We start from the raw sequence: 21,217 nt of genomic DNA on the forward strand, positions 1-21,217 counted from the left end.
AAAACACTGTTTCTCCTACTTAGGACCGGAAAAAGGTCCCCACAAGGCACGTCGTTTCACGTTTTGCTATCCTTGTGGGGACATTTGGCCCCAAGAAGGATAGAAATACGAGAACGCACACACACACACACACACACACACACACACACACACACACACACACACACACAGACACACACACACACACACACACACACACAGTGTTTTCAGTGCTGCTCTGAGTTTGTGATGTGGTTTTGCTGCCCTCTGCTGGAGAAACGTGAGGCTGCAGTTTCCTTTGATTTGCACATAAACCCATATGAACAGATTCACTGAAGCAGATTTAAACTTCTCCAGGAAACATTTCTATCTGAAGAAATGTAATTATCTGAAGATATTTTTAATACGTGAATATTTATGCGGTCAGTATTTTACAAGATGAATAATTAGCTTAAACATGTTTTTTCATATAAAATGTGTAATTAAACGTAGAAGAAAAACCTCTTGTATTGAAGTAGTCAGTGTTAAAGTAGCTTCTGTTCTTCAGCCACATGCAACACGTGAGCCTGCAGTTAGATTTTAAAACGTCATTTTTTGTTTGGAGCAGAAGTCAGAAGCTATAGTTTTATTATTAACTTGTCCGTGTTGCAGTCGCTCCTCTGTTGTTGTCAATGTTGGAAAAACTGACCTCAGAATTGAACCTCTGACCTCATTTTGACTCTCATGTTTGAAACAATTTTCCAGTTTATTGACGGTTCAATAACTTCACCAATAAAAGCTTAAAAGTGTTTTTCTGCCCTGATCAGTGATGTTTCATGGAACTTTTCTTCTCTTTCTGCTGTTTCAGCCACAGAAACTCGACGTTTTCCGTCATAATTCAGACGGATGTGTTCAGGATTCTACCGCTCTTCGGATTTATTGCCAGGATTTGATGGAAACGCGGCTTTAAAACACTGTTTCTCTGCGCTTTACGACCTCTGTGGCGCGTTTATGAGTCAGGATTTAACTTGCTATACTGCCGCGTTTCCCCCACTTCTCCTCACAGAAAACCACTAATAAAACCGTCTGAGACGCATCCTGCGGCTTCTCTGTCCTGAGGACGGCGCTCACCGCCGCCTGCGCTCTCAAACACTTGTAGGAGCAGCGTGAGTCCAGAGAGACTGCAGGTCTGGGACCTCCTGGGACCTCCTGGAGCCTCCTGGGACCTCCTGGGACCTCCTGGAACCTCCTGGGACCTTCTGGGACCTCCTGGAACCTCCTGGAACCTCCTGGAACCTCCTGGGACCTCCTGGGACCTCCTGGGACCCTGGAGACCCTCAGACCGGATCAACCCTCCTCAGACGTCCTGGCTGCTTCTCCGGTCGTCCTGCTGGAAGAAGAACCTCAGTCCGAGGTTTCGGTCCCAGACGGATCCGAACCCTCAACTTCACCTCCATCCTGACCGGCGTCAAGACCAGGGGTGTTCAACCTGCGGCTCTGGAGCCACATGTGGCTCTTCAGTCCCTCTGCAGCGGCTCCATGAAGCCTTCACACTATGAATTATTATTTTCATTACTGTTCCACCGCAGTATTGTTCAGAACGATTCGTCACTCTCGGTTCAGAAGGGATTCAAATAAATGTCCAAGTAAAATTGGGAAAAATAGCTAAAACCTCAAGAAATTGGGAGAAAAGTGATAGAACGCTAAAAAAAAAGAGAAATGTTTCCAATTTCTATCAGAAGAAAATGAAACATGGCAGAAAAAAAGCATAGAAGACTGTTTAAAAAGAGGTAAAACAGCTAAAATTTCAAAATTATTAACAAAAAATACTTGAAAATAGGAGTAAAACTGTTAAAATCGGGTACAAAAATAGGTTCAATTTCATAAATGTTCACGATTTTGAACCAGAATTTCATCAAAGCATCAAAAGATGTATTTTTGTTTGTGCATCAAAACTTCCTGAGCTGCAGTCGCCTCATTTTAAAGGTTAAATCTTCTTTATGGCTCCAGAACTGCTGGACTTGATGGAAAGTCACAAAAAAGGTTCTTTTGGTCGGAAAGGCTGCAGAACCCTGGTCCAGGCGGTGCTGAAGCCTGATGCTGCCTCCACCAAATCCTCCTTTCTTGTATTGAACTCATTTTGTCAGTGGAGAAACGAATAAACAGAGAGCCTCGATTCAGCTGCACAACAGACTCATGACGGTTTAAATTCATTTAGCAGCACATTAAAGTGTGTTTATTCAAAAATGAAAGGTTACAGAAGCAGCAAAATCAGAGCACAAGTGTGTGCGCGTGCACGTGTGTGTGTTGTATGGCTTTGCCCTGCAGGTCAGCTTCAATATTTGTCCAGTGGATGATGGGTAAATATTTCTTTTTGGCCTCTGAGCTGTGAGACGAGCGCTCTCTGAGCTGAGGCCGTGAGGGGGAATCCCCAGAGCTTCCTGTGTCTCCTTCGGCCCCCTTCGGCCTCCTCCAGCCCCCATCAGCCTCCTTCTGCCCCCGTTGGCCGACTTCGGCCACCATCAGCCTTCTTCAGCCTCCTTCAGCCCTGTTCGGCCTCCTTTGGCCTCCTTCGGCCTCCTTCGGCCCCGTTCGGCCTCCGTCGGCCACCTTCCGCCTCCATCAGCCTCCTTCTACCTCCTTCAGCCCCGTTCGCCCCCCGTCGGCCCCGTTCGGCCTCCTTTGGCCCCCTTCGGCCCCGTTCGGCCCCGTTCGGCCCCCTTCGGCTCCCTTCAGCCCCCTCCAGCCTCCTTCAGCCCGCTTCGGCCTCCTCCGGCCCCCATCAGCCTCCTTCTGCCTCCTTCTGCCCCCGTTGGCCGACTTCGGCCACCATCAGCCTTCTTCAGCCTCCTTCAGCCCCGTTCGGCCTCCTTCGGCCCCCGTCGGCCATCTTCCGCCTCCTTCTACCTCCTTCAGCCCCGTTCGCCCCCCGTCGGCCCCGTTCGGCCTCCTTTGACCTCAGTCAGCCCCCAGTGGCTAACACTGCCCAAGGGCTAGCGATGGCCAATGGCTAACACTAGCTAATGGCTAATACTAGCTAATGGCTAACACTGGCTAATGGCTAACACACGGCTGATACACAGCTCACATGCATTTACATCAACTTTTAGTAGTTGTGGTTCGTCTGATCGATCAGTCTGAATAAGTTGGAGTCGTGTAAACATCTGATCTGATCTGATCTGATCTGATTGGATGGATTCTAATGACTGAAGTTACAATATGATCGAAGGAAGATGTTTGAAACCATCTCTGACAACTTTAAAATACGTTGTTCATAGGATGGATGAAGTGATGGATGGTTGGATGAAGTGTATGAATGGATGGGTGGATGGATGAAGTGATGGATGGATGGATGATATGATGGATGGACGGATGGAATGATGGATGGATGAACTGTTGTACGGATGAAGTGCTGGACGGATGAACTGATGGATGGATGAAGTGATGGACGGATGAAGTGATGGATGGATGAACTGATGGATGGATGAAGTGATGGACGGATGAAGTGCTGAACAGTGCTGAGCGGGACAGACAGACGGAGGCAGCAGCAGTGTTTCTCTGTGAGCCACTTTAATGGATTTGCTCTGGTTAACAAACGGCTGGTTTCCAGAAGGAAGCGGGTCGGCTCCGCGGCTCGGACGCGGATCGACGGGGTCCGGCTGACAGAACCGCGGCTTCGGTACAAAAACGGAGTGAGAAATGTGGAGTGATGAAAGAGGAGTGCGAACAGTCATGAGACGTGGTCCTACAGTGAATTCCAGACCTGCTGAACGTCACCACTTCACACTGCAGTCACCCCAGAGAACAGCGCTACAACACGAGCTGGAGACTCGCTCCACAACCACTACACCACTACACTACACCCGCGGGGGCGGGGGGGTCAGAGGGGGTCAGAAGGGGGGTCGGGGGGGGCGGGGGTCAGGGGACTTTAAGGTGGGATCAGAGGTTTTGGAGGACTCAGCCTCTGCTGGAGGAAACAGGCACAAACTAAAGTTTATTTATAGATCAATAAAGTGATCAAAGTTGCAGCCAAACAAGACGAGGAAGCTGTGAGTGAACGGTGTGTGTGTGTGTGTGTGTGTGTGTGTGTGTGTGTGTGTGTGTGTGTGTGTGTGTGTGTGTGTGTTTGAGAGTGAGTGTGAGTCAAAGTCTGTGAAGAGTCCATTTTCCCTCTTCATAAATCCACCCAGTGTAGAATGATCCACTTCCTCCCTGTTCAGCAGATGTTTCAGCCTCCAGAGGCTGCCCCCCCCTCCAGACCCCCGTGGGACCCTATCTGGACCCCCCTTCCAGACCCCCGTAGTACCCTATCTGGACCCCCCTTCCAGACCCCCGTAGTACCCTATCTGGACCCCCCTTCCAGACCCCCGTGGGACCCTATCTGGAACCCCTTCCAGACCCCCGCGGGACCCTATCTAGACCCCCCTCCCCCCATCCCCACAGTCCCACACACACTGCTACACTTCTACCAACTTGGCCTGCCAAGTCTGACCACTAGAGGACACTCAACAACAAGACGAGGAGTCACTGCAAACTGTCCACAGCAAGAGAGACACAGCAGAACCCCAGAGCCCGGTCCAGCAGGACTGAAGGACTCACACACACTTGATCCTGGTCCTGATCCAGATCCCTGAACCCAGATCCTGATCCTGAACCCTGATCCCTGAACCCAGATCCTCAACCTGATCCCTGAACCCAGATCTTGATCCTGAACGTGAACCCAGATCCTCCTGAACCCCATCGTGTGGATTTCAACTCATTTCTGTATCTACATTAGTGTTTTTATGCAACTTTAGAGTCTTTAAATTAATTTAGAGGATCTGAAACACGAGAACAAACTGTGAGTGGAGACTGGTGTGTGTGTGTGTGTGTGTGTGTGTGTGTGTGTGTGTGTGTGTGTGTAGAAGTTGTGTTAATCACACATTCAGATCAGTAGTAAATATTAGCAATGTGTTAAATCCTTTGTACTAAATGTCTTTTCTTCTCTTTTATTGATCAGTTTAATTTCATATTAATTTCTTTCAGAGCGCGGTGGACGTCCGGTTCCAGCTCCAGGTTTGAACCGATCGCACCTCTTAACAGTTCATTCCTTTAATTTTTCTGTGGATTAAACGTAGATGAATTTGTCGACGGTGTTTCCTCAGTGGTGATCAGGTTAATCCTCCAAGTGTTGATCGATTTCCGTCTTGAAGCGTCCACAGCAGAGACGCTGGGACAGAGGGCTGTTCAGAGAGCAGCTCCCCACAGGAACCCTCCAGGGGTCACGGGGGGTCACGGGGGTCCTGGTGGACTGGACTCAGCAGGAGGCTTCAGCAGACGAACTCCTGCCTCATCCGGATGATCTGCAGCAGAGCAGCCTGGACGTCCTCGTCCATGTGACCCTGAGAGGACAACAACCCGGTCAGCAAACGGCGTTCCTCAACACATTCCTCGCCTCGGCCCATTTCACACTGGATCCAGAACGGAAGGAGCAGCAGCGAGAAGCGTAGAACCTGTGGCTACGAGAATCAGCCCTCATCGTAACGGCTGGATTTCCAGCGGATCTGGAGCTCTGCTCCGGAGGTTTCCCATCCCCACCAGATGCACTGCAGACTGTAAGGGGGGCATTTTATTTTGGAGGACCGACATCCAGTCGTCCGTGGCTTTACGAGTCGGCCATCTTTCCTCCGGTGCCTGGCGTGTTGGCCGCCGTGTGCAGAGAGCACAGAGCTGCTGTCGGATGTCTGGAGACTCCGCTGCAGCCGCAAAGCGTCACGCTTCAAGTGAAAACTAATGGGGGCTAATGCGAGTAGCCATACATCTACGCTTGGAGCTCCTGCTGTGGCGTAATGTTTCCGCTAAGGATCAGTTCCAGATCGTTCTGCAGCCAGTATAAAATGGCCCTTATGTTCCACTACATTCTTCACTACTCTATATGAAGTCTGAGTCAAAGATCGAGCTCAAAAAACAAACTGTGATGCTTTATTTCTCCTGATCAGGGATGGACAGACAGAGGGACGGAGGGATGGACAGAGGGATGGACAGAGGGATGGACAGAGGGATGGACGGAAGGATGGACAGAGGGATGGGCAGAGGGATGGACGGAGGGATGGACGGAGGGATGGACAGAGGGATGGACGGATGTCTTATTGAGTGGAGCAGCTCACCTGTGCTGCACTGAGCAGGTGTGTCCGGTAGATAGAAACCACCTCTCTGTGCTGCCTCTCAGCATCCTTCACCAGGGCAAAGAGGAAAACACACTTCAATCAATCAAAGCCTGTGTGTGAGTGTGAGTGTGAGTGTGAGTGTGAGTGTGTGTGTGTGTGTGTGTGTGTGTGTGTGTGTGTGTGTGTGTGTGTGTGTGTGTCTTACAGCCAGCTGCTGCTGCAGGCTCTTGATCTGGGCCTGGAGTGTCTCGATCTGCTTGATCTGCCTCTGGTTGTAGGCCAGCTGAGACAGTCCGTTCAGGGCCTGTTTCAGTCGTTCCACGTCCACCAGCAGCTCTGTGATCTGAAAAGAGGGACAAAGAAATGGAACCACACTGCAGAACGTCTCCAACAAACACTGAGACCAAATTTACCAAAAGACGACAGTAGAAACAACCAGTGCTGGAAGACAAGCAGGACACTGAGTCCTGGAGCGAAGGGTTCCCACCTTACTGCAAAATGTTGATTGTAAAGTGTTCCTACCTCACTGTGAAGGGTTCCTACCTCACTGTAGAGGGTTCCTAACTCGTGAAATGTTCCTACCTTCTTGCGAAGGGTTCCAACCTCATTGTGAAGTGTTCCTACCTCATTCAGGAGTGTTGCTACCTCACTGTGGAGTGTTCCTATTTGCGAAATGTTCCTACCTTCTTGCGAAGGGTTCCTACCTTCTTGCGAAGGGTTCCTACCTTCTTGCGAAGGGTTCCTACCTTCTTGCGAAGGGTTCCTACCTCATTGTGAAGGGTTCCTACCTTCTTGCGAAGGGTTCCTACCTCATTGTGAAGGGTTCCTACCACATTGTGAAGGGTTCCTACCTTCTTGTCTTTGGCCTCGGTCTGCTGAGCCGACGTCTGGATCCTCCTCTGCAGGTCACAGATGGTGCTCAGGGACTGGTCGTACCGCTCCTTCAGGTCTCGGACCTCCCTCTCGATGGCTCGTCCCTTCTCCTGGACCTCCTCCGTCTCGGTTCTCGCTCGGCTCTCGCCTCCTCTGGCCCGTGCTGCCTCCTGATGGGCCTCCTCGCACTCCTGCGCTAAGCTGAGCAGCTTGTTGCCGAGGCCGGCCACCTCCTCCTCCAGCTGCCGCTTCTCCTGCTTCATGTGGTTCACCTGGTCCTCCTTGTCGCTGACCTCCTCCAGAGCCTGGGTGGCCTGGAGGAGCTCGGCCTGCAGGGCAGACACATCCTCGGCCCTCTGGGCGCTGTTCTCCTCCTCCTCTTGGAGCGCCCGGCGCAGCTCCTGCACCTGGGCCTCCAGGGCCTGCAGGGCCCCCTTGGCCTTGTCCTGGTCCCCACGGTGCTCCTGCAGCTCCTTCTGGAGGGAGCAGGCCCTGAGCGCCTCCTCCTGCTGGGCCTCCCGGGCCTTCTTGCAGTCGGCCTGGGCTTGCTGCAGGGCGTCCTGCAGGCTCTGCAGCTCGGAGTCGTAGGTGGAGATGCGGGCGAGTTCGGACTTGAGGCGCTCCTGCAGGTTCTGGATCTGGGAGGCGTTGGCGGCGTTGAGTTCCTGGAGCTTGGAGCTGTGAAGCTTCTCCTCCTGCAGCTGCTGCTCCGAGGCGCTCAGCTTCCGGCTCGTCTCCTGGTGTTTCTCCAGCAGCTCCCGGTGCTTCTCGGCGCTCTGCAGGGCGGAGTCCAGCTCCTGCTGCACCGCCGCCTTCTCCTCCCTCAGCTTCTCGTTCTCCCGCTGGATGCTTTCGGAGGTCGATTTCTCCTGGCTGTACTTCTCCTCCGCCTCCCGCAGCCTGGCGCTCAGCTCCGTCAGCTGGCTGCTGTAGCGGCTCTCCTTCTCCTCTGCTGCAGTCAGCGGGACGAACTTGGACTGGATGACCTCCTGGATGGTGTCCAGCTCTTTCTTCTGGGCCTCCAGCTCCTGGGTGAGCTTCAGGACTTCGTCCTGAGCCGCCGTGTGCAGCGCCGAAGCCTCGTTGGCTCGGTTCTGAGCCTGGACGGCGGCGGCGTTCAGCCGGTCGGTGGCTCCTCGGTGCTCCGCCACACTGACGTAGTCGTTCTTCATCTCCAACAAGACCTGATCCAGCCTCTGTTTCAACTTCTCGTTTCCTTCTTTCACCTGCTTCAACTCTTCTTCTCTCTCTCTCTCCCTGGCCTCCATCTTCAACATGTCCTCCCTCGCCCTCTCTAAGGTGGAGCTCAGCTCCGCCCTGACCTGCTCGTGCTGCTGTCGGGGGACGTACTGTCCGTCCAGACTCTGCCGCAGCGCCTCACACTCCTTGTCCCGGTCTTCGCACCTGTCCTGCAGCAGCTGCAGGGTCTTCGTGAGCTCGGCGTTCTGCTGCTGCGCCGCCTCCGCCCGGCTCTGCTGCTTCTGGCTGTCGCCGCCCAGCCTGCCGACCGTCTCCTGCAGGGTGGAGCTCTCCGCCTGGAGCTGCTGGACCTGGGCCTCCGCCTTGCCGTACCGCTCGCTGGCCTCCACCAGTTTGTCCTCCAGGTCCTCCAGGGCGGCCGCCATGCTCCTGCGGACGTCCTCGTGGTGGCTGAGGGGGATGAAGTCGGCCTCCACCCTGCTGCCCAGCTCCTCCAGCTGCTCGCGGAGCAGGTCCCGCTCCTCCTCGCCCTCCTCCACCTCCTGGATCAGAGCCTGGCTCTTGGCCGTCACCTCCACCAGCTTCCTCTTCAGGGAGGCGTTCTGCTCCTCCAGAGCGGCCTGGATCTTCTGCTGCTCCTCGCCGCCGCCGCCGCCGCCACCGCCCGCTCCGCCCTGGCCGGACGGGCCGTCCAGCCTCCGGTGGAGCTCCGCCACCTCCTCCAGGACGCGGTCGTAGTCGTCCCGGAGCTCGGCCAGCTGCCGCTCCTTCTCGTCCACGGCGTTGCTCAGCAGGTTCTTCATGTTGTCGAACTTCTCGGCGGGCACGGTGCCGGCGCCGGGTCTGGTCTGCGCCTCCTTCAGCTGGGTCTCCGCCCGGGAGAGGGCGTCGGCCAGGCCGTCCCGCTCCGCCGCCAGCGCCTCCAGCTCGTGGTGGAGCCGGTCCGTCTCCGCCGCCAGCTGGCCCTCGCTGCTCTTGTACTCCTCCAGCGCCTTCTCGCTCTGCTTCAGCCGGTTGCGGACCCGGCCCACCTCGGCCGACGCCCCCTCGTACTTGGCCTTGACGTCCTGCAGCTGGACGCGCAGCTCCTCGCTGGCCTGGCCGCCCAGGTGCTCCTTCACCGCCACCACGTGCGCCTGCAGCTGCTTCACCTTGCACTCCGAGTCCAGCATCCTCTTCTGGACGTCCCCCAGGGCGTCCTCCAGCTCCTGGACCTGCCGGTCCGCCTGCTTCTGGACCGTGTCCCGGCTCTGGGCCAGGTCCTGGCACTCCCGGTTCTTCCGGTTCAGGGTGGACTGGAGCCGGGTCGCCTCCTCCTCGGCGGCCTGCTGTCTCCTCCTGGCGGCGTCCAGCTCCCGGCGGAGGGCGTCCAGCTCCCGGCGGAGGGCGTCCAGCTCGGAGGGGCTGTCCCAGCCCACCGCCGGGGGACTCTTCTCCGGTCTGGACAGCGAGCGGGACCTTGACGGACTCTGCAGCGTTCCAGACACAAACCAGTCCACGTCAGGAAATCCTAAAGACACGCGACTCCCTGAAGGCACCACTAGAGGGAGCTCTACAGGAATGATGACGGTCTGCTGGAGCTACTCACGTGTTCAGAATCCAGACTGTGAGCTTGTTTCACCAGACTCTCCTTTCCTGCAGAAAACACTACATTAGACCACATCCTGCTGACCGGAACCCGTGAAACCGTCCACCACGAACCCACTGACCTTTGATGACGGACTGTCCGGAGTACTCCCCCTGTGAGGACGGAGAACACGCTTCGTTCAGGACAGAATCTCATTGGGACCGTCGGGCTTTACAGACCGAAGCGGAAACACAGTGAAGCCAGACTGACCAGCGTGCTGCGGAGCTGCACCTTGACGGTTTCGGGGCCTCGAGCCGCTTCGTCTCGTTCTCTGGAGCTCAGGAGAACCTTCAGCTGCTCCTTCTGTCCCGAACAGAGAGCAGAGCGGTCAGACAGGGAGGCCTCCGGGAGGGGTTCCCTTCTGGGCCCACAGTGCAGAGTCCTGATCACCTCTTTCTGAGTGTCCTCTGCAGCCTTCTTCTCCTGCAGAGAAACATCCACATGACTTTTATTTTGAAAGGGCTCAATGAGGAGAACTCTGGAACGGTCCCAATCCAGAGTCACAGAATGATTCGTTTACACCTCAGAACATTCAGAACAGGCAAACGCAAGAACGTGTGACGGCTGCAGTTCTAGTTCTGGCCTGTGTGAGGTTCTGGCTAGAACCTGTTGTGGTTCGTTTTAGAACCTGCTGTGGTTCTGGGTAGAACCCGCTCTGACCTGTGTGAGCTGCTGCTGCAGCTTGTTGACCGTGTCCAGCAGAGTCTTCTGCTCCTGGTGGAACTTCCTCAGACTCTCCTGGAGGTTCTCGTTCTGCCGTTCCAGATCCTGCAGAACGCAGAGGAATGCTTGTGAGTTCTGGAGACGGGACGGTCCATCCTGGAGAACACGGAGAAGCTCTGCTCACCTGGACCACCTGGTCTCGTCTGCTGGACTCTGCTGCTTCAGAACGTTCCACTGAATACTGAGGAAGAGGAGGAGGAGGAAGAGGGTCCCCATTAAAACCCCGTCCGGGCAGCAGGGGGCAGTCACGCCTCACAGACACAGAAAGGTTCTACACTGGTTTGACTCATTTCTACAAACAGAAATGACTTTCAGAACCATAAGAAGTTTCTGTGAGAACAGTCTCAGCTCGGCTCGGCTCCAAGGTTCCTCTGCCAAAGATCATCTCTCCGCCAAACGCTTCACTCAGACGTCAAAACTACATCTCTTTCTCAGACAGCTGATCAATGTCTTCAGCATGCTTCGTCTCTTTGGCTTCATGTGAACACTGAAGCTTTCAGGCTGAGCCCAGTCCTTCACTGACAACACTTCCTGTGATATATACATATATACATTTTTTTTTTTAGTTAACAGAAGACATATTTTATACGTAACTGAAGAAAAAAGCAGAACAGAAAAAGCTTCCAGATCTGACTTCACTCATTGTTCCCATGCTGACAAGGAAACTTGAATTAGTTTATTTACACACAAAGAAATTCTCCTCGGTCAGAGGACGACAGACTGGAACACCAACAAACAAATAAACAAACAAACAAAGGAAACTGCATAAAGCTGGAGTTTCACTGCTCACTGACCGGACCGGACTAGACCAGACCGGACCGGACTGGCCCCGGAGGCAGTGCGGAGGATTACCTGTCGTTTCCACTGCTCGATCCTCGCAGCCTCTTTGTCTGGAAACAAGAGAAAACCAGTTAAAGTCATCGGTAACTCGTGGTTTGATCAGAAGTTTTAATATCAGAGAAAACAGAAGAAAACTTTTCATCCAGACTGATTCTGATCATCAGGTCTACTGATCGGTTCTCTCTGGTTCCAGAGACGCTTTAAATTCATCCTGCCGTGTCTGAACAGGCTCCAGTCTGTCTCTGCTGGTTCTGGTCCTGGTTCTGCATTAGGCCTGTTGTGTTCTGTTTTATTTAATAAATCTTTTCATTTGCATTTTTAGATTACAAAGACACACAACGAACATCAGAACCTAGAACATTGCCCCCATAAACATCAAAAAACAAATGCAGAAGGATGTACCCAGTGACAGAGCTATCAGGCAGGCAGCGGCAAACTAAGACTGAATGTGTCCACATATTTCAGCCCATGCTAAACCCTTTCGTAGAGCCTGGGACCCGTCCTCACCAATATAGTCCAAGAAAAGATTCCAGACCCAGAAGAACTTAAATGAATTGTCTTTCATCCAAAAGTGCATTGCTTCAAGAGGCATGAGTTCCACCGTGCTCCTGATCCAGAGTCAGGCACTCGGACCGGTGCAGGAGAACACCGCCTGGCACTGAACAGCAACACCTGAAGTCGTTTCAGTGAGGGGGGGTTGAGGTTCACTGCATCGGGTCGAACACCCAAAACAAAATGGCTTTAAGAGACAACCTCTTCTTAAAAATGACACCATTTTCTTAGAGGAATAATGCCAGAATTCAGACACAAGGGCGCAGTCAAAAACACAATGGACTACCAGGACCCTCTAACACCTAGTGGTGAGGTTCTTGGGGTTGGAGTTTTGAAGTATAACCTCCATTGTTGAGGGAGAGAATCCATTAGTGTGTGATTTCACAACAGAGGAGACAAAGCTACGCACCTGCAAATATCTAAGAAACTGATTCTGTTGGGGTTTATACTTCTCTCTAAGCTGGTCAAAAGACATGACATTATTCATCAGGCCTGCTCTTAATGCTCTTAATGCTCTCTGAGGTGATTGTGGCCTGGTTCTGACCGAGTCTCATCCTGGTTTTATCTCAGGTTCCAGTCTGAGTTTAGTTTAGTGGTTTCTTCAGGTTTCTGGCTGTTCTGTCTCTGGACTCAGTCTGTCTGATCCTGTTTCAGCTGCTTCTTGTCCTGGATGGTGCCTGTTCTGCCAGGTTTTGTTCCCATGAAATCGTTTCATCCTGGTTTTCTCTCAGGGTTCTGGCAGGTTCCGGATCTTGTTTTTCTCTCGATGCTTCAGGCCGTTCTGCTCGTTCAGTAAAGTTTCCAGTTCATCTTTCTGGCTGAGTTTGATCAGTTTCCAGCCTGTTCTTGTTCTCTGCTGTGGAACTTTTTAAATCGCTCTGCACTCTCATTTGTTCAAGCTAACAATCAGTTGTTAAACTGGGTGGAAGGTTCTAGATTCCTCCAAACAGAGGAGAACCCTGGGTTTCAGACTCTGGGTTGAACCGCTGGGATTCTGAGTTTTGAACAGAAGAGCTCGGAGTGTGGGTTCCGTCTGACCTCTGCTGGCCTTGTCCAGGGAACTCTTGACCAATGAGACGAGCTCCGGGTTCTTGCTGAGGCGGGCGTAGTGGTAGGCGTCGTGTCCCAGGCCGTCCACCGCCTTCACGTCGGCGCCGCCGCGCAGCAGAACCTCCACGGCGTCCTTACAGCCGAACTCACAGCCCAGGATCAGGGCCGTCCTGAGAGGGACAGAACCCAACGGAACGGAAGAGGACAGAAAGGAACGGAACAGAGGGGAACGGAGAACAGACAGGAAGTATGTGGATTAGACGTCTTCATAAACCTCAGTGATCCCTCACTGTGTTTGTATTTTTATGTGTGTTAGAGTGTGTGTTTTCTGTTTGAACTGTGTGTGGTTCTGTTTATTTGTGTGTGTGTGTGTGTGTGTGTGTGTGTGTGTGTGTGTGTGTGTGTGTGTGTGTGTGTGTGTGTGTGAACGTTGGGAAGTTTTCAGAACCATAACATTCGATAAATTACATTGGAGCAAACAAAGAGAAACCTTTCAGAAGCGCTCAGAGACGATTCTCCTCTTTTCCCTCCGTTTCTCTTCTTTTTCGTTTTTACTTTGCTGAAATATTTTATCATCCTGTGAGAAATCAACCAACCAGTCAACCAACCGAATAACCAAACAACTAACCAGCCAGCCAACCATCCAACCATACATCCATCCATTCATCCAACCAACCAACCAGCCAACCAACCAACCATCCATCATCCATCCAACCAACCATCCAACCAACCAACCAACCAACCAACCAACCATCCATCCATCCATCCAACCAACCATCCAACAAACCATCCATCCATCCATCCATCCAACCAACCATCCAACAAACCATCCATCCATCCATCCATCCAACCAACCATCCAACCAACCATCCATCATTCAACCAACCAACCATCCATCCAACCAACCATCCATCATCCAACCAGCCAACCATCCATCATCCAACCAACCAACCATCCATCATTCATCCAACCAACCAACCAACCAACCAACCAACCAACCAACCAACCAACCAACCAACCAACCAACCAACCAATCAGTCAGTCAATCAACCAACCAATCAACCAACCAACCAACAACTAGGGCTGGTCTGAATGGCTGTTTTTGCCCTCCGAATATTCGGGCCCAAGTAATAACTATTATCCGAATATTCGGCATGCAAGCCGTTGGTATACACATGTGCCAGAGCGCCGCAGCAAACAAAACACGTCGAACGCTACTTTGAAAAGTGACTGTGTGAAGCCATCAGGCTGAAACTCCGTCTACAAAGAGTGAAAAACTGGTGGACGGAGACAGTAGACTCCGTCTGGAGGATGAGAAGGTCTGCCGACAGAAGTGAAAGTAACTAATCGCTCGGGTGCCACCCCGCGATTCAGAAACAGAAAAACAAGTCTAATAAACTTTGATACTAAATGATAACAGACTGACAATGTATGTGCCTCATTTTCTGTAAATAATTTGTAATTTGTTTCTCCAAACTCCCCGACAGCATGACTGTGAGGCTCATGCTAGTTAGCTAGCTCTCCAGCTGGCATCGGCGTTATCTCAGCTCGGCTCTCTGTGTTGCGTCGTTTTGTGAAACTTCGACAGCTCAGATCCAGGTCAGAGGTCAGAGGTCAGCTCTCACTTGCTCTGTTTGTCCCGGACGCTGATGTCCGCCCCGCGCTCCAGCAGCAACTGGCAGATCCGAGGGTGACACATCTGGGTGGCCAGGACGAGGGGCGTCTTGCCCTCCTGGAGGGGACAGAGGGACAGACAGAGGGACAGACAGAGGGACAGACAGAGGGACAGACAGAGGGACAGACAGACGAACAGACAGAGGGACAGCCATCAGTGAAAACATAATTTTCTCGACTTCATCAGATGAAATGTAAAGAAAACTCACGAAGTCCGAGGCGTTGACCGAAGCTCCACTGTCACACAGCAGCTTCACACTGGAGGGACAGCCGGCCATGACTGAGGGACAGACAGGGGACAGTCAGCACCCAGACCACTGAGAGGACAGGATGTCCTTACAGCGACTTCTGTTTTCTTTGACTGTGGACAGACTGGTGTGAAAACGTCTTTCTGGGTGTGAAGGGACGTCCTCGGGGATCATATTTCAGTCTTACCGGCGTCGTGTAGCGCCGTCCGTCCCTGCAGGTCCACGTTTCCCACTGGACAGTTGAACTGTTGAATGAGGACAAAAGATCAGACACACACGGCGGCAAAACAGCTGGCTGTGTGTGTGTGTGTGTGTGTGTGTGTGTGTGTGTGTGTGTGTGTGTGTATGTGTATACACATGATGAACCGAGCGTCTCATCAGATCAGATTCTGTAAAGACGGAAACAGGAAGTGGAATCCATCAATTATGTAAATGTGTGTAAATGTGCAAAGAACAAGACAGAAGAGAGAGAGAAGGGCGAGCGACAGGAAATGAAAACACCGCGAGAACAGATGACAACAACAACTAGACAATTCCCATGGAAATTGTGGCTTTGTGCCTGCAACCTGCTGCCGAGTCTGCGTGTGTGTGTAACTCCTGCATACTCTTGCTGTGAGCTCTGAGCTGAGAGCAGCCATGACAGAGTCTCCAGCTGCGCTGTAGTTGCTATGGAAACGAGCTGCAGTCACCAGCCATTACAGTGAATCAGCAGTTTTTAATGCAGTGTGCAGGGTTGAAGAAATGGCGTTTCTCAGGGACCGAGAGGCCAAATTGAAATTTTTTTTTTTACAGTGTGACTCACAAGCGTTTCATGGATTTGTCCTGAAAATCTCATGTCTGTAGGATCTTCCATTCAGCCATACTGATTGCACGAACATGAGTGAAGTTTTGGATTCAGGCGTCTCCAAAATGCATTGGAGCGAATGGGAGAAAATTCTGCACTCTCCTCAAACAAATGCAGCTGGAGAGAGAACCGTTTGAGATAGAGACAAAGTGACTCAATTGTATGTGTCACAAGGAAAATTCCTACGTTTTGAGCTATAATTTGTGAAGATTGAGCCAGAAATGTGGCCAGGACTACGAGAATAGAATTTTTTTATTGGTTTAAATCCAGAGCCTCTCACACTCTAAATTCCTTTCTCCCACTCTAGCCTCTCCAATACACACCCATTATAAACTCTAGAAACGGCTGAAATTCTCTCCGTACTTGAAGGCTCACAGTTTACATTTGGTAAAACATATTGAAATGAGGTTTCCGCGTCTGTGTAGAGGACAAAAATGTCTACGTTTTGGTGAAAAAATGACATCTGTACGTGAAAGTATGGCAAATCCCCGTGTAGTTGTTCGGGGAAGATTTTTTTGTGATTTTTGGAAAAAGTCTATGGGAAAGGAATGGGACGAAAATGCTGTTTTTTTGGAATTCTCTCGGCCATTTTTCACCGGAACGCCAAGAAAAGACATAGCACACGATTCCCGGAATTTACACAAGTTTTGATGTGACTTTTGTGGTGTTGCTCCAAACGGTGCGGGACGAGTTTCCCGGCAAAGTTTTTGTCAGATGAATAATTATTATAAAATGTCGACACTTGATGAGGTCCGCCTAGGATAGTAATCTTTGCGCCTTGCCAAGGGCAGGCACAAAGAACAACAACAACAACAAGAGCAACATAGAAACTGGAACAACCCAACGACAGGAAGAAAGCCGTTCTTCTAAACTTCTGTCAGTGTGTGTGTGTGTGTGTGTGTGTGTGTGTGTGTGTGTGTGTGTGTGTGTGTGTGTGTGTGTGTTCAGTTCTGTGATCTTCATTATGATGTTCCTGTGCCGTAACTGGAGGAGGAGAACGCCGTCATAAATATGACTCGTTTCTCCATGTTGTCACTGGGCGCCAGGGTGTGTGTGTGTGTGTGTGTGTGTGTGTGTGTGTGTGTGTGTGTGTGTGTGTGTGTGTGTGTGTGTGTGTGGGGTCACGTTAGGCGACACGGTGCTGACATCTCTACAAACGGAGTCAGCTGGATGAGAGCCATGAGGACTCAATGCTAACGGGGCGGCGTGTTGCCGGGCAGGCTCCGCCGCCGCCACCGAGCCCTCCTCTATAAACACCCCGCTCTCTCCAGCAACAGCGGCCAAAAATGAGCAGCACGCTCAAATGACCGGGGGGGGAGGGGGATATTCTACACCTGGAGGGGCCGACGGAGAGGCGGCCGAGGCGCCGCCGGCTATGTCTGGAGCAACGACGGCACTGAGAATGGACGGCCGGGCCGCCGCCCACAGCCCCGCCCACAGGAGATCACAGCCAGGCGGCACCGGGGGAGGGGGGGGGGGGGGTCTGTGACTGCCTACCTGCAGGAGCTTCTGCACACACAGAGAGTGTCCGTTCCTGGACGCCAGGTGGAGAGCGCTTTTACCTGAGAAGAAAACAAACCAACAGTAAATCCAACAACATCCGGGCCGGGGTCCGGCTCTCAGCCTGCGGTCAGGACTCAGGACTCAGGTCCAGCTCCAGCTTCACCGCACAGACCCCCCACTGGGGAGACAGCAGCAGTGAGGACCGGACGCCTTGCTGCCTTGCTTCAGTCTCGGGGAACTCCTCTCTCAAGGGGCCAAACAATAAAACCCATTAAAGTCCGTCGGGAACTGGAACCTTAAAGGTCCGGCCAGGCTGACGCGCCGCCGTCTTCCCACAGCTTTAAATAAAACATCTGGCCGCTCGGAGAATTAAAGCTGGATGTAAAATGAGCAGATCCAAACTTTGAAAAGCTTCTGCTTAAAGCAGGCCTGGACGTGACTTCCTGCTTCTCCTGCTGAGGTCGGCTTCAGGTGCAGACGATAACCGGGACGGAGGAGTCCAGGAGACCGGATGGCCACAGATCGGACTGGCAGCATGAGGAGGACTAACTGGTGAGGAGTCTCTCACCGTCCTGAGTTCTGAACCGCGGCAGATTTTTTAAGCTTCAAAGTCCAGAACTCCTCATTAAAGTCATAATCAAATATTCAGTGAAACCAGCAGCTCAGAAACAGCTTCCATCCTGCAGGGACATCCACCGACACTGTTTAACCCCGGCTAACCGGCTTACGTCCAGTCAACCATCCAACCATCTAAGACCTGGTTCAACATCTAACACCTGGTCAACCACCTAAACATCTAAGACTTAGGTAACCATCATATTTAACCGTTTCACCCCCAGCTAACCATCTAACATCAGACTAACAGTCTAACGTCAGTCTAACCGTCTGACCGTCAGGTTATCTGTCTAACTCCCAGGTTAACCGTATGACCCTCAGGTTAAGCCTCCAACCCTAAGGTTAACCATCCAACTCCAAAGTTAACTGTCTAACTCCCAGGTTCAGGTTCTAACATGATGACTTTGATTAAAATGAACAAGCCTCAGAGATTTTCACCGCCAAGACACCGTCTGACGCCAACTATTCTCCCAGAATGAGCCAAAAATACACATTTAAACCTCGACATGAAAATAAGTTTACAATGTATAATTTCATAAACTGTAGACTACGTAGCATTTATGAAGGAAACTAAAATCCACTGTTAGTCATCAAAGCTTCATGGTTTTTGTTAGCTCTAACAGCTAGCTTTAGCTTTAGCTGTTTTATCAATCTATTTGGCTGCGTTAGCAGCTTTTACTGAAACATGAAGGAAGCTCACCGGTGGCATCGCTGGCCGTGATGTCCACATTGTGTCCCAGGATGAGGTTGAGACAGTCCAGGTGTCCTCGAGTCGCCGCCAAGTGGAACCTGAGAGACGAGACGGGAAGAGGAGCTGGGCGTGAGACGGGGTAAGCGGCAGTGTGCAGCGGAGACGGGAGAGTGAAAGGTGACGTGGTGTGAAGAGGCCGGCAGACGGTGAAACTCGGCGCCGGCTCCTCGCCGTCAGCGGCGCCAGCTGTTCTCACACTGACAGCCAGAAGCTCAGCGGCCGGCAGGGAGCGACCGCAGAACCCCGACGTTCTGCTGCTGGGTCCTCTGACGTCCTCGCTCACATCACAACAAACACCGTTTCTGCACATTGTCTGGTTCCACAGAAACAGCTGAAATACTGAACACGATGCCGTTAGCGTGTCAGGCTACGAACCGGGAGACGGGGCCCGAGCGTTTTCGGAGAAGCTGTGTTTTCAGGGACTCTGATTAAACCTGAGACGGTCATGTTTCTGCCTCCCACTGTTAGCATGATGTCCAAAAACAAGCAGAAGAACTTGGCGGTGGTTGAGAAAGACTTTTTGAATAAAAACCCAGAGAGAACAAAACACTGGGGAGGAGAGATGGAGGCAAATCGCACAACAGCGAGTTGTTCAAAGAGCTTCGTAGCAGACTACTAGCGGATGAACAGCCGGTGTTATGGATTAACTGGTTCCCATGTTAACGAGTGACGGATTTCAGTAAACACATGCTGGTAACAGCAGATATTAAAATAAGACTCACAAAAGACTCTAAACGTAGAAAAACGACATTCACTAGAGCAACTACAAGTTTCAGTCGGCGTTTCAACGTCTGTGGGTCACAAGTTAACACGGACACCAGTTCATTCGAAACATCGGCAGGCGGAGATGAGCCGAGCGCTCAGTTCTTGAGCAGCGCCTCATGGAGATGTTGGAACATTATTTGAGCAGATATCAGGAAGATAAAAACTGCTGCTGCAGAGCTAAAGACCTGAAAGTTCCGTGAGAGACTCTGTCCTCACGTCACAGAACGCTTTATAATCCGCTTCACCAGAACCCTGGAGAACCAGGATTCAAAGTGGATCGCTTTGTTTGCTGTTCATGTACACACATGCGTTTAACACAATTGTTTTCGATCGGATTTAAAAAAACCCCTGTGTAAACGGGGCCAGTGTGTCATGTGACTGAATCCCAGCAGACGCTGGATGAGGAGAAACTGGGTTTCTCTCTCTCTCTCTGAATGGAGGATGAGGTTCCGCTCCGTCGGCTTCTGGTTAAGCAGTTTCTGGCTGCATGTGTTCGCCAACATGTCATTAATCAACACCTGTGACTGGAGACATTCCCGCCGCTGCTCTCTGGTTGGACGCGGCGCGGCGGCCGGTAGCCGGGGAAGTCTGCGAGGCGCTTTGTGTGTAAACTAATCCCAGCGCGGCGGACCTGTTTATACACCAACCCCAAGTATCTGCCAAGGAGACAGCGAGGCTGTCGCCTCAACACCGCCCTGGGTATTAAAAGCCGTGTTGATGGCTGGGAGGTTCTGGTCGGGGGAGGGGCACTGGGGGGTCGCGACCTCTGGGGGGTGAAGCAGGAAGCAGGAAGCAGGCCTGAGCAATCCAAGGAAGGGTTCGAGTCAAGGAGGCGGAGAGGGGTCACAGGTCGGATCCAAACACGACACCAGGGTTCAACAACCTTTACGACCAGAAGAACCGTTTCAGTGACTTTCCTCTAGTCCAGCAGTTCTGGAGCCATGAAGAACTTTGAACCTTTGAAATGAGGTGAAAGCAGCTCAGGAAGTTTCACAAACAGAAACCAGATCTTCTGATGCTTTCATGAAGTTTACCTCCAGTTCAGAACAGAGAACTTTTTATTACATTAACCTGTTTTTCTACCAGATTTTAACAGTTTTGTTCTTTTCAAGCTTTTTTTGTTGACAGTTTTGAACCAAGAGTGACGAATCATAATTTAAAAATAAGTTAAATGTTTATTCATGGATCCTGTGGTGAAGGCTTCATGGAGCCGCGACAGAGGGACAGAAGAGCCACATGTGGCTCCAGAGCCGCAGTTTGAGCACCCCTGCACTAAACCAACAACTACAGCCTCATGTTTCCACGACAACACTGGAGGCGTCACGTTTCCATGGCTGCAGTAAATGACCACATGGGTTTCCATGACTACGGAACATGACGACATTGAACGCTTCATGCTCAGAGCTGAAAACATGCGGGAGGAGGTACTTTTTGACAACATGCTGAGCGTCTTGTTGTTTCGGTGCATGAAGCTGAGAAACAACGTGTTCATGATGACATGAGCAGCATTTCAATGGCTACCACGAGACAAGAGTCACGTTTCCATGACTACCATGCATGAAGACGAGAGGACATGTTTCCATGACTACTGAGGGCCACCAAATAGGAGGTGCCACGTTTCCAAGACAACATGCAAAGCTTCACGTTTCCGTGACTACCCAACAAGACGACGTGTGAAGCAACGTGTTTCCATGACGACTGTGTACGAGGACGAGAACTAAACGTTTCCATGCCGATGGGGGAGCACCATGTTTCCATGACGACCGGTCATGATGGTAGCTTCTGTCTGTTGACTCTGGTATACGGGAGGTCTATATGGAGGATCTGATGTCAGTAAAATGCTGTAGT

General features: G+C 51.7%; 1 protein-coding gene across 1 annotated transcript in view; it reads right to left on the minus strand.

Moving 5' to 3' along the window:
• Positions 1 to 4,716: 4,716 nt before the first annotated feature.
• The window catches only part of uacab (uveal autoantigen with coiled-coil domains and ankyrin repeats b), a 52,289-nt gene continuing 35,788 nt past the window's right edge, over positions 4,717 to 21,217 (minus strand). The window contains exons 3-19 of the mRNA XM_030107055.1: positions 18,554 to 18,642; positions 17,233 to 17,297; positions 15,079 to 15,136; positions 14,853 to 14,923; positions 14,595 to 14,701; positions 12,958 to 13,139; positions 11,380 to 11,417; positions 10,652 to 10,708; positions 10,465 to 10,572; positions 10,195 to 10,227; positions 10,015 to 10,107; positions 9,887 to 9,917; positions 9,766 to 9,812; positions 6,956 to 9,646; positions 6,310 to 6,447; positions 6,105 to 6,170; positions 4,717 to 5,339 (exon numbers count right to left, since the gene is read on the minus strand). Of these exons, the coding sequence (XP_029962915.1) occupies positions 5,268 to 5,339; positions 6,105 to 6,170; positions 6,310 to 6,447; positions 6,956 to 9,646; positions 9,766 to 9,812; positions 9,887 to 9,917; positions 10,015 to 10,107; positions 10,195 to 10,227; positions 10,465 to 10,572; positions 10,652 to 10,708; positions 11,380 to 11,417; positions 12,958 to 13,139; positions 14,595 to 14,701; positions 14,853 to 14,923; positions 15,079 to 15,136; positions 17,233 to 17,297; positions 18,554 to 18,642 (3,946 nt within the window). The 3' untranslated portion in view covers positions 4,717 to 5,267. The remainder of the gene's footprint in view (positions 5,340 to 6,104; positions 6,171 to 6,309; positions 6,448 to 6,955; positions 9,647 to 9,765; positions 9,813 to 9,886; positions 9,918 to 10,014; positions 10,108 to 10,194; positions 10,228 to 10,464; positions 10,573 to 10,651; positions 10,709 to 11,379; positions 11,418 to 12,957; positions 13,140 to 14,594; positions 14,702 to 14,852; positions 14,924 to 15,078; positions 15,137 to 17,232; positions 17,298 to 18,553; positions 18,643 to 21,217) is intronic.

This window comes from Salarias fasciatus, chromosome 1 (genome assembly GCF_902148845.1).
Source record: "Salarias fasciatus chromosome 1, fSalaFa1.1, whole genome shotgun sequence".
Lineage (NCBI taxonomy): Eukaryota > Metazoa > Chordata > Actinopteri > Blenniiformes > Blenniidae > Salarias > Salarias fasciatus.